The sequence below is a fragment of the Clavelina lepadiformis genome, chromosome 1, assembly GCF_947623445.1.
Source record: "Clavelina lepadiformis chromosome 1, kaClaLepa1.1, whole genome shotgun sequence".
NCBI lineage: Eukaryota > Metazoa > Chordata > Ascidiacea > Aplousobranchia > Clavelinidae > Clavelina > Clavelina lepadiformis.
In genome coordinates, this window is record NC_135240.1 from 10,737,895 (window position 1) to 10,750,022 (window position 12,128).

General features: G+C 34.2%; 2 protein-coding genes and 1 non-coding gene across 3 annotated transcripts in view; all 3 read right to left on the reverse strand.

Moving 5' to 3' along the window:
* Positions 1 to 5,348, reverse strand: part of LOC143452780 (dynein axonemal heavy chain 6-like) — a 45,386-nt gene extending 40,038 nt beyond the window's left edge. The window contains exons 1-16 of the mRNA XM_076953879.1: positions 5,332 to 5,348; positions 5,071 to 5,189; positions 4,748 to 4,846; positions 3,695 to 3,837; positions 3,343 to 3,530; positions 3,104 to 3,237; positions 2,851 to 3,012; positions 2,576 to 2,754; positions 2,180 to 2,329; positions 1,956 to 2,073; positions 1,643 to 1,736; positions 1,318 to 1,534; positions 1,144 to 1,237; positions 985 to 1,050; positions 772 to 860; positions 1 to 135 (exon numbers count right to left, since the gene is read on the reverse strand). Coding sequence (XP_076809994.1) covers positions 1 to 135; positions 772 to 860; positions 985 to 1,050; positions 1,144 to 1,237; positions 1,318 to 1,534; positions 1,643 to 1,736; positions 1,956 to 2,073; positions 2,180 to 2,329; positions 2,576 to 2,754; positions 2,851 to 3,012; positions 3,104 to 3,237; positions 3,343 to 3,530; positions 3,695 to 3,837; positions 4,748 to 4,846; positions 5,071 to 5,121 — 1,919 coding nt within the window. The 5' untranslated portion in view covers positions 5,122 to 5,189; positions 5,332 to 5,348. The remainder of the gene's footprint in view (positions 136 to 771; positions 861 to 984; positions 1,051 to 1,143; positions 1,238 to 1,317; positions 1,535 to 1,642; positions 1,737 to 1,955; positions 2,074 to 2,179; positions 2,330 to 2,575; positions 2,755 to 2,850; positions 3,013 to 3,103; positions 3,238 to 3,342; positions 3,531 to 3,694; positions 3,838 to 4,747; positions 4,847 to 5,070; positions 5,190 to 5,331) is intronic.
* Positions 5,349 to 5,917: 569 nt separating this feature from the next.
* On the reverse strand, positions 5,918 to 5,989 carry Trnag-ucc (transfer RNA glycine (anticodon UCC)). The gene has a single exon. It is a non-coding gene; the product is annotated as a tRNA-Gly (tRNA).
* A 417-nt stretch (positions 5,990 to 6,406) lies between these two features.
* On the reverse strand, positions 6,407 to 10,560 carry LOC143465872 (phenylalanine--tRNA ligase beta subunit-like). Its single transcript, XM_076964391.1, has 8 exons — positions 10,247 to 10,560; positions 9,659 to 9,878; positions 8,895 to 9,379; positions 8,131 to 8,226; positions 7,708 to 8,050; positions 7,356 to 7,538; positions 7,092 to 7,219; positions 6,407 to 6,895 (listed from the first exon to the last, which is right to left on the reverse strand). The coding sequence occupies exons 1-8, from the start codon at positions 10,459 to 10,461 to the stop codon at positions 6,766 to 6,768; spliced, it is 1,800 nt and encodes a 599-aa protein (XP_076820506.1). The 5' UTR covers positions 10,462 to 10,560; the 3' UTR covers positions 6,407 to 6,765.
* Between the last annotated feature and the right edge of the window lie 1,568 nt (positions 10,561 to 12,128).

The following is a 12,128-nucleotide window of genomic DNA, read 5'->3' on the forward strand; positions in this document are numbered from 1 at the left end:
CTCACTATGGACTGTCTTCTGCTTGTTGCCTCAGATTCAATCTCAGTTTCATCATCGGACTCAACAGATTCTACTGATAGGTCAGGAAATGAGACACTTTTACCAAATCGGACAACACTTTCTCTCCGTAAATTCCTGTTTAAGATTTCAAAATAAAGACGGTAAAATTCAGTTAAGAGTTTTGTTTTCGTTTCAATAAAAATTTTGAAATTATTTCAATACTATAAGTCTATTAAGTGAATTATCAACACCAAAAAGTGAATTGCAGCACTTGATGTAATTGAAAATGTTATGAACACTACAACTTTGACAAATGTTTTTCGAAATACAATACTGCATTATATTTACAATAAGTGCCCTAAATGGCAATTCAAATAAACATAAGTAGTTTAAGACTAAACGAAAGAAAATGTGAGAAACACATTGACACAAACTCATTGACACAAAGAAATGCAAAAAATACAGCTGGCAGCGCCCAAAATTAGTTACTTTTAAAAATGAATTTACATTTTTTTGAAACAACTAAAGAGCATAAAAATTTACTGATATGTATTGTAAAACATCAAATAACTACTGATTGTAGTATAGGCCCCACCTCAAAAATAAGCACAGAAACAAAAGGTTTTGGTGCAAAAACATTTGTGTATAAGGAATAGTCTTAGTTTGAAGAATACATTGTAGAAATTGATATATTTTTGCAGAAAATGTTATTTGGAAGATGAGCATAATTGTAAAACGTAACTTGATTGTGAACAATAAAACATAACTCACATAGAAGACCGCTTCTTAATTGAAAGTGTACTGTTGCTACTTATTCTACTCGCAACTTCCATTTCTGGCACTTCCAAAACCAGTTTTACCTTTGTTAAAAGAATAATAATAATTAGAATGAATAAAGATTAACCTACCTTCAGATGATATTGAAAGCGTACATCCATAAATAAAACCTATAAAAACAATTGTTGGTTAACATGAAATACTAACAGTAAACATTGGCGGAGAAAAATTGTGCTCATTGTCTTTGGCTGAAGTCTGCTCGTTCTTTAAAATCTGCATTTTGGAGTCAAAATAGGTATTATTCACAAAAAAGCAAACAATTTAACACAGCTTACATTCAAATAACATCAAAATTTTGATTTTTACCTGAACTTTATCACAAGAAACTTTTGAAGTGCTTGTCATTGCTTTAACTGTGCTATAGCCATTCCTCTCACCATTGCGAGTGACTTTGCTGTATCTAATGAAGAAACGAAAGTGCAAAAAAATTGCACCTGACGTGATAAATATTTGTTTTCATAAAACTATTTTGAACCCCACAATTCAGCTTCTTTTCGATATTGATTGCGTAAATCATCTTCAGATATGTAACATTTTCCATCATGGTTTGACACAGCTACAAACGACATAAAAAACTTCATGGCTGTCATAACCATTCGGTTGATCATTTCCTGGACAAGTTCATCCATTAAGTGGATGAATGAAGACAATCTTGATAAGGTTTTTCTCCAGGCAGCCAATTGGGCATAAGTTGTATCTAAAAAATTTAAATTTTGTATTTAAAATAAGTCTGAGAAATGGTTTGCGATGAAACTTTTAGTATTTTTCCAAAATGAAATTATACAGGCAAATCTTAAAACTTTACCTTTAAGTTTTGATTCTCTTTTAGTAGGAAATTGTTTGCAAGTGACTTTTCCTAACCTAACATCTTTTGTAATACCATCATTTTCTGCACATGTCTACAAAATAACATTTCTAAAATAACAAACTAAAAATATCGCTTTAAACATTCAAACACAGTGAAATAATTATCCAAAAACCATTTTTTTTGCGTTCAAGATTTTGCATAACTGATCAGTCATTTCCACACCAGTTACATAAGCATGCTTGTAATCGAAATTCTGCATGCAATGCTGTGTGTTCATGACGAAAGTTTGTAGCACACGACTTCAACTTACAATGCAAACATTCAATGCTAGCTGAACAATGTGATTACGGAAGCATTTCAGGTGCTCTATTGCCTTCTTATAAACTTTTTCTTGTTCTTGACAGAATTCCATCAATTTATAGGTTTTGCTGGAAATTACACAAAGTTAACATTATTACTTCACAGCATGTAAAGTAAGATGGAAACATGCAAAGAAACTTTTGTGTAGGTCAACATTCCAATGGTTTCTTTTACCGTGAGTCATATTTGAATAGGAGAATGGCATCAACTTCAACACCTAAACCATTTCTGCTACCACAAATGTCCTCACACATTCTTCTCACATGAAGCATACATCGCTGAAGGTTGTCATCAGCAACAAATAAAGATTTTTCGATTTTTTTTCTGTGCAAAATTAAGACAATAAAAGTAATATAACAACAACCAAAATATGGAAATGCGGCTGTGATTAATATTCATCAAAACATAAATAAAGTTGATTGGAAGTCAGATGTGAATGCCAATATAAAAATTAAATAACCATTCTATCTTTACATGTGCATTTACATTACTCTTTTTTGCTTTAGCATTTTAAAATTAATAGTTCTAGTACTGTTTTTCTATTGAAGTTAAGCTGTATGCCACACTAACTTGGAAGATGAAGTTTTATTTCCTCTGATTACACTTTTCCATACATTGAATTGTTTCCACAAACGAAACTTAACAAACACAGAAAATTTGCATATCATGTTGTACAGTCGCTGCTCATAAAGCCACCAAATGATTGGGTGTATTTCTGAATCCACATTGCTTTCACTTGTTTTTGTGCACTAAAAATTGTAAGTTTAAATTGATAACTTTCAAATATTCAATATCAAAAATTTTACATACTAAACCCACAATAATGCAATTTAACACTTTCATGCCTTGGTAATAGAGCTGGCAGTTACAATGTAATAGACATCTCTGGATCGAGCTAAATTTGCAGATACAACAGTAAGATTAAATGGATTGATAGGACATGATTCAGGTGCACGGTGTATTGCATAAACAAATTCTCCACTGTCTTTTCTTGCACTTAGAATCTCCTGGTCATTGTAAGAATAACACATGAAGAGGTCAAGTTGATCACATATTATATGGCTATATGTGCAATAGAGTATAGACCAATACACTTACATTGAGGGGATTTTTATGGTTAGTATGTCTCATTGCCTGTCTTACACCAGGACCATGCCTTGGTAACATAGTTCTCCAGTTCAGTGCATCCCGTAGTCTCACAATATGATTTGTGATATCATTATCGGCAGGTTCTGTAAAAGCAAGTTTTAATGCATTGAATATAGCTCTAAATATCAACAGAACTAAGGTATTTTGTAAAAATATACAATGTCAAACAGACAATGACTTGATCATACTTGTACTGTCATAAATGCTTTCCACTTGATCAATGCTTGATTCTGTGTACTGAGAAATTTGTAAAACGTTTTCCCAAACAACCTCATTTTTCTGGAAAGATTTTCGTGACACCAGTGATGCCTCACTTGCAGCATCAGATTTCACACTTGCTTCATCAATCTCAATTTTGCTAGGAATAGGATCTGAACTACATAACATTATCATCACATGGTGGTGGTTAACTCTATAATACTGTAGTCTGCTATATAACAGCACTATGATGCTAACAACGTCGTATTAAAATGACACCTTCAACTTGATAAACAACTTAGAAATGCTAAAAAAACAGCTAACACAACAAATATCACTTACTGTTGTTTATGAAGGGGTGGAAGTTTTTGCTCTTTTATTTTTTGACGGATCCTTCTCAGTTTCCTTTCATGATCACCTTTGAGAAAAGTTGTACGAAAAGAAATTGCCCCTGGTGGTAAAGGATTCACATAATTGCCATCCATCTAAAAGTGATGAAATGATTTATCTAATGACATTAGCAAAATTAAACTTCAATTCCAACCATTTAGCCCAAAAAGTTTTGTTAAGACCTGTGTAACACATTTCAAAGCATTATGAATTTTGTATGTTGATGCTTATATGGCCACTCTCTCTACTTCCGAAAAAATACAACTATATAGGTTTCTACAAGCAGTCCCTATAGTTAAGGGCGGTTCTGATGATTTGTATAAAGGTAGAGTTTGCAAAAAAAATTCAAAGTAATTTCATTAAAATCAAAGAATTTTCTTTGATGGGTTCAAAACTAAATGACTCGTTGCTTCCTTTACTCTCTCAATTTAATCTGTCTGGTAAAATCAGACCTTCAACCCTTAAGCTAGACTGTGGAGTTTGGTATAGGTACTTAATACTGCTCTTCATGAGCTTCAGTGCTGCAATTCAGGTGTTATGTTTTGCACTTAATGACTGGACAGAACTTCTGTGCACTCAATTTTCAATTAATTTAAAGATTGAATAAGACAAACGGTGTTGATAACTATGTAATTGCGCACCTAAGTGAGCACTTTCATTGCGCCTGAGCATTTTTGTGCACCGCACTTGTCATTATTGGCTGTTTGGCGCAACCAAGATCTTGCTGAAAACGGCCATACTCTGCAGTCTGGTCCTTAAGCAATAGCAATACGGCAAGCAACAACCGGTCCAACAACAACCGATAAATAACCGGTCGTTTGTTTTATTAATATAATGACCATGCAAAATGGCTGAATCAACACAATAGTTTAAATGGAGAATTTTTTAAGCAAAATTTAAATATTATTTGTAGGCTACTTTAATAATTATTATATGTTAAAGCCTGTTTCCAATTGTTTTAAAAAAAATAACTTAAAATTATAGCTGCATTTGCAAGTAACTCACATGTAAGCCATGTCTACCAGATACGAGATTTGTATGACTTCTTACCACTTGAATCACTGTAGAATCTTCTGCATAACTTTGCAGATTTGATCGAAGCTTCTATAAAAGCAATACGAATAAATTTATATAAAAATACGTATCTGCAGTTATTGCTTTACAGAGTTAAGCAATATATAATATCACATAAAAGTTTATCAGCCTGGAACCCATGCCATGTGCAATGATTGAAAATCACAAGATATAGCCTATAGACTACAGCCTATACTACCCGAAATGCCATATGGCCACGGAGTAAAGTAAAGGTTTTGTAAATTTAAAATAACCTGCTGAATGTTCTCTGCAGAATTTTCGTTACTCGCTTTGAAGTTGTTCATGAAGAGATTTAGCTGTTAGTTGCGTCTAACTTCGGAGTTTCAGATCTAAGTTTTGGACGCTTTCAGTACTGAAATGTTGAAACTAGGCTAAACACAATAGCCTATCAAAAATTAAATGCGACTTTAAACACAATGAAACAAAACGTAACATCAAAACCCTTAAAGCTGTAAAGCAAACACCAGATATCAAATCTAATTGCAAACCCTTACTGATGTTGCAGCAAAATAACTTTAGCGTGACTTGTCCATGGAAACGAAAAGCCGGAGGTTAAATTTGATTTGGCGCCATCTGCGACGGACGTTCCTTTATAACCCATCTCGAAATAATAAAAAATTGTTTGCAAAGTTTTCAGCTTTTGTTGATCAGTAAATGGCAGAAATTACTTAGATAAGCTAAAATAAATATATGTGAACTCCAAATATTCAGTGTGCATATCTGTCTTCAGACTGAAAATTAGTTTAACATCGAATAGACTAAATAAGTTTTCAGTTTACACAACTTTAAGTTAGCGAAGACATCATTCAACTCGCAACTCGAGACCCTGTTACCGACCTGCCAACAATGTCCATGTGCAATTCCCGACAGACGATTTTTAATATTTATTTTTTTAATTTTAGTTTTGTCTTGCCCAAATTTTGAATTGTTTGCCAAAATCACAGCATATTCGTTTGATATGTGAAACGAAAGCTATCTGAATTTTCTTATTTAAAAAATTACTTGCTAAGTGTTACGCCGGAAATTACACTATTAGATTTAAGCAATAATTATAATTCATCAAACGCTGAAAAGACAGAGTGCGTCGACCGGGAGTCGAACCCGGAACTAGTGCTTGGAAGGCACCAATGCTAACCGTTACACCATCGACGCTGTCAACCATGTTCGGTCAGTTACTTTATCAATGACAGGATAAAGATTCCTTTCGTATTTTCCATATTTTAATTTCACTGGGTATCCCGCATTAAAGTTTTTATTGGAACGAAAGTGCAGTATAATCAATAATCATGACTTCATAGTATGCTAAAAGAGAGTTTTTGCACGACTTGAAGTCGGTGATGATTTCCCAAATTAGTTTTTTAATGATTAGACTTGAGTCTAATGCACTATGCAATCTTCTTCTTTTCAAAGGTTTTTCGAAAGACTTGACTTGTGTTTCAATGCTTAAAAATTGGGTTTTAGTGCATAAATCGTAAATAGTGACTTGGACTTGAAAAACGTTACTGACTCGACTTGGACTTGCACTGTTAGTGTCTTGACTTGTGTCACAACCACTAAAACTCATTTCCGTCACTGCCGATTAGTTTTATTGACACCTACAAAGCTTGTCATAAAAATGTTATATCATAATCCTAAAAGAAACACTACGTATGAAATAAATCAAATACTTCCCATTCGCTTTCTATTTTCCGACGATGCTGTATTTCATCTTTCGCAGATAACGACAAATGGAAGCATGACATTTGAACTATCATCATTAACATTGGCTATACATTTCTAAAACCATTGACTTCAACAGTTGATATGAAGTAAACTTAAAATCATGGATGTATCTAGTACTCACACAAAACATCTGGCAAAAAACACCCCAACGCCTTCAACAATTAAAAACGGTTTAGTTTGAAATTATAGGCATATCCGCAACAAATTCAATAAAATTTTTCAAAATTAATTTCCATTGCAGCAGCAGGACATACGAGGTCAAAAGCAGTAATCACATCGGGATGAAGAACTCCTAACATTCCAACAACTTCTTCACGAAAAACTATTTCTGCACATCTAGAAAATTGTGTGGTAGAAGCTGAAGCTTAGATGATAGTTTTTAAACATCTAATCTGCACATCTATTAATTATCTACTGAAATGGAATATTTACTAACATTATTTAAATTATTCTACTGATTTAATAAAGTTAATAATGGACCAACAATATTTCTAATTGCTTACACTATATCAAAACATTTCACAAAATATACCTTCCGGGGAAATAAGATTTATCATCTGCTGCTCTGATATAGTAACCAACATCACGAAGACTGGGATTTCCAGTTGCACATTTAACTTCCAATATTTGCATTAGTCGGTCTAGTAATCCATGAATAACCTACCAGTACCGATAAAATTAATATTAAGGTAAAACAAAAGTTATAATTATCTAAGTCATTCGTTGGGTATTGTTTAAAGCAACTGGGAGTTTTAGTTTACTTTAAACATGTACAACATTAAGTTACTATCTCTACCTCAAAGCCAGGTGTTTTATTGTAATGAACAGCAGCAATTCTTCGTTCATTCCGAGCTTTTGTGTCTCGTTTGTCATCCTTTAAGACCACCTCTTGAATTTCAAATAATTTTAATGGCAGGGGCATTTTTCTATTTGATGCAATTGTCTTGAGCAAGCCTGGTATTAATGATGTTCTAACAACCTGCAAAATGTTGTTACATTATTGAATCATTTGAAAACGAACTGACAAAATCAATTTAACCGCAACAACTCATGTTTGATCAAATAAAGCCTGTACTTACTTTACCAATTGCATTGACTTTTTTCAATTAGTCATACTTTATGTAAATTGTGCCGATATCAGTGCCCACCTGAAATTCTAATGTTTTGGGATTGGCAATGTGAACAGCTGCTCTTTCCATTTCACCTCCCTCTTGTCTCATTTTCTTTCCGATATCATCTCTTGAGCAAAGAGAAAAGGTTAAAGCTTCAGTAAAGCCGGCAGCAGCAAGCTCTATCCTGACTCGCTCCGACAACTTCATTGACTTTTGCTGAGACCCGATAGTCATTGATCGTGGCAACGTTTTGACGATGTTGTTGTAACCATATGCAATTGCAACATCTTCTATTATATCGCATGCATGAATAACGTCAGATCGTGTAGGTGGGATTGTGACTTTAACCTCACCAGTTTCTTGACTAATGACTTCTGACCTAAAAATAGTTTTAAGCAAGTTAATTCGCTTACGCACTAAAATGTAAACCATATCATAGTATAAAAACATTAGTCATACTTTAAACACATTTTAGTCAAAAGCTTTGCGACATCGTCCGCGGATATTTTGATTCCAATTTTTTTATTAAGATGATCAGCAAATACAATTTCACTCCTGTTGAAATAGATAAGATACATCAGTAATTTGCAAGCTTCAATTTCTTGCATTCACTTACGAGGAGAAAATAAAAATAATGAGCCAAAAAAGAAAACGTGGAAGTAGAGAGTTTAACAAATCTACTTTTATTCTTCAATTGATAATAATTAATTAATATTCTCATACACTTTAACTCCAACAAGAGTTTGTATATTAATATTGCTAAGTGTTTAGTTAGAAGTAGGTCAGCAGCGCTAAACCAAGTGAAAAATGTCAAGTGTACATTCCTTCATCATAACAATGCATCTGAATGATTGCCATTGTGATACATTATAATTGATTGCATGTTTGAAATTGTTCCTCACCCTATTGTTCATCATATCTGCCCCCAGACTTCCATCTAGTCTTAAAGATGAAAAACTATATTAAGCCTACTTGCGGCCAAAACAATGTTCAAAGTAATAGATGCAATGGAAGAAATCTTTGGGCCCCAAGATAAAGAGTTTTTTTCCAAAGACGACATAAATACTCCAGCATCGCTAAAGCAAGTAATGCTTCTCTTGACGAGATTGATATTTAAAAGACACTAAGCCTTGCACGTGTTTTACTTTACATGTGTTTTAGGCTCAGCATATTTTATAGACCCTTCATAAATATTAATCAAACTCAGTAACCTGATAACATACCTGTAGGAAAGTTCTGGTGTGAGAACTCTTTTTTGGTCAGGATGAATTATTTTCACTGGTTCAATTTCATATGGCTTTTGACAGTAGCCTGAAAACATTGCAACTATGGTATCAAGCGCAACAGTGGCCTTTGTTAAATCAGTTGCAGTAATTTCTATTAGGACATTTGTAGTGGTGAGTTTAATTTTGGAGTGGTCACCATTGATAATAGGAGGCATAGACAAGACTACGCCATTTTTATCATAAATTATTGGATACACTGGACTGTCTCGAATGATCGGCAAGTATCCTTTGAGATGGGACTCTTTTGAATAAAGTTCCATAAGCTCTGGAGCTGTAAAAGCTTTTTCCTGATTAAGTGCCACAAACTTAATGTCTGCTGGTGGCTTTGCATCGTAAACAAATGGGCCTTCAATTGTGTCAAGGTCATGGGTTCCAATAGAGACCAAAGTCCGTTTCCTTCCAATACTGCTGTGAATTTTGTCCTGAAACAAAACGTCTATCCTCAAAACACAAATGCATTAATGCAATTTTACACAAATAAAAACAGCACTTAGTAAAAAAAATACTCAGGTAATTGATACAAATAATACTAATTTAAGTGTGGTAAGAGGTATATAGGCTAAAATTATTGTTGTCAAAAAAGTTTGCAAAACTATGATACATGAAATATGTCAAAATAAAGACTTGCAAAACAAAATTAAATCTACTTGTTGCAAGCATATCTAAACAAAATATGAAATTCTATTATATTTTGGTTTTACCTGTAAATCAATAAAGTTATTGTAATTTTCTTGTGTAAACTTGATGTTACGTAGAACTGCCCCAACACAGAATGGTCTTATTTCTTTGGTTGTTTCTGTCATTACAATTTCTTGCACATCTCCTTTTCCAGGAGGTAACAAAGTATATTGTGGGGCAGATTCTTTTTGGAGGAAAACTTTTAGGGCCTGTACCAAACCTTCGATGCAAAGCAAGTCGTACCTAAAATTAAATTTCTACTTTAATCTACTAGAAAAAGCAATCAGCTCCCAAATAGCACTATTTTACTAGTACAAGAAGCAAGATAGTAATATGTCCCTAGAGATGTGCCAAGTTGAACAGGAACCCGAACAACATATTCGGGTCACTTTACACCAGTTTATTATAAAAAGGCAAGGCAAATTAGCTTTTTGAATGTCAAGTAATATTAAACAAATAAACAAGAAAATTGAAGTTTTATTGCATGCCATCATTTGTGTTTTTGCACACATGAATGCTTGTCAAAAACTACAATACTTTCCAGTCTGATACGAGGCAAATACCTGCAGCATTACAAGAAAAGTAGAAAAGCAAAACATTTATGAACGAACCGATTTGCTGGCACTTCAATTTTATATATGATTGCATCCGATGCTCCATCAGCTGCTTTGGTGTGTCCTTGCTCTTTTTCAATTAATTCTTTTTCTGATGTGACTTCATCTAATTCCAACCCATAATCAAAGCAAAGAGCGTCAAATTCTTCTTCTGTGTATGTTTTACCAAGGCATTTAAACAGCTGTTCACGATTTACACTGATGGTTGGCATGATTCGTTTCAGTTGTTATGGTTCTTTCTGCGTTAATGTCAACGTTATTGCACTATATACCTTCTAGTCAAGCTGCAACACCTGCAGCAAATAATTTTTGAAAAATGAGTTAAGAGTGTAAATTGCACAAAACTGTGTGTAGCCTAAAAGTCGACAGACTTGTCTACAATATCAGTCATCAATTGTGCTCCTCAAGACCTACTGTAAGTCTGTAACACTGAACTTCGTTCACAGCTTTGATCAGGGGTATCTGCGTCATTCCGTCTACAGAACAACATTAAATTAACAAAGTTGAACAAACGAAACAACGTGAAAGTTGAAGACGTTGTGCTTTAAACATCTGTGGTGGCGTTTGCATGTAGTGATTCACGTTTATCTAGCTTCAGTCTTATAACAGTTATGTATACAGTATAGACAGTATATATTTTGAGATTGTCGAATTATTTTATTTCTAAATGACAGAAGATATTTTTACTTTATTTACAATTTACAGAGTAGTGCACTAAGCACTCACAGCAATTACAGATTTACAGTGCAGTATCAGTATGTGTGTTGTTACGTTGTGAAGCTGGGCGTGAGTTTTCCATTGCGAGCGCCACAGTAATACTTCGGGGAAACCCCATAGCACAGATAAATTTCATAGTGGTAGGTCTAGTCTAGTTAGTTTGCCATTTTGCAGTACAGACGTACAGTAGTTAGTGTTAGTGGCATTACACCATGCTCCTATAGGTCTGCTTAGGAACACAAGTAACACAAGGGAATGGGATTAGCGGTTGGTAAAGCAGTCACGCAGAACGTAGGTCATGTTTTTCTGCTGATTGCGTGTGATGTTGTGAGGGCCTTTTTTCAGTTCTATTAGGTATACAAATGCACAAGCACAGGATGCCTTCATATACTAGACCCCAGCTACTCCAATTGTGACTTCGTTTGGTTGTGCACTTGTATACTAGACTCTTTTTTCTAGGGTGCCCCTATTTCACGGGAAAAAAATCGGGAATTCAAAGCCATTTTTACCGTTTCTTGTTGACCTAACTAAAATGTTATAACATAAAAACCTAAGCCTTACCTAAATCTAACTTCTAATCTAAACCTAATTCCAATAAAAATTTAAGTAGCTAAAATTAACTTTTTGCATGTATCTATTCTCTTAACCTAACCGCCTACACAAAGTGTACAAAAGTGTACACAAAGTAACTATTTCACCTTATACAGGTTACACAGCCTGATGTTAAAGAGAGGCGGTTTTGTTAGGAGAATGGGTATGCAAAAAGTCTATTTTAGGTTTTATTGGACTTAGATTTAGGTTATAGAAGGTAGATTGAGGTTAGGTATAGGTTACTATATTATAACATTTAAGTCAGGTGAAGAAAAATCTGTGACAACTGGCTTCGAACGTACGATTTTCGATCTACACAAGCAGATGATGCCACAATTTGAGTAGCTTGGGTTTAGTATACGAAGGCATCCTGTTATGGTTGTGCACTTGTATACTAGACTCCGATTTTTTCTGATGAAATAGTGGTAGCCTTTTTTCTACCTTCACACTGACAGGAACAATCGTTGTTCATGACTAGCCCAAGTTGTACAATGTTGGTGCCACTGGGTATTGAACATGAGCCAAGGGCCACATCATAGAACATAGACCCTTTCCCCCTTTCCGAGGTACT

Coding starts and splice junctions, on each gene's coding strand:
- LOC143465872 (XM_076964391.1), bottom strand. CDS start 10,461: ATGCCAACCATCAGTGTAAATCGTGAACAGCTGTTTAAATGCCTTGGT. Junction 9,879..10,246: donor ATTGAAGTGCCAGCAAATCG/GTTCGTTCATAA, acceptor ATTTAATTTTAG/GTACGACTTGCTTTGCATCG. Junction 8,227..8,894: donor ACACCAGAACTTTCCTACAG/GTATGTTATCAG, acceptor CTATTTCAACAG/GAGTGAAATTGTATTTGCTG.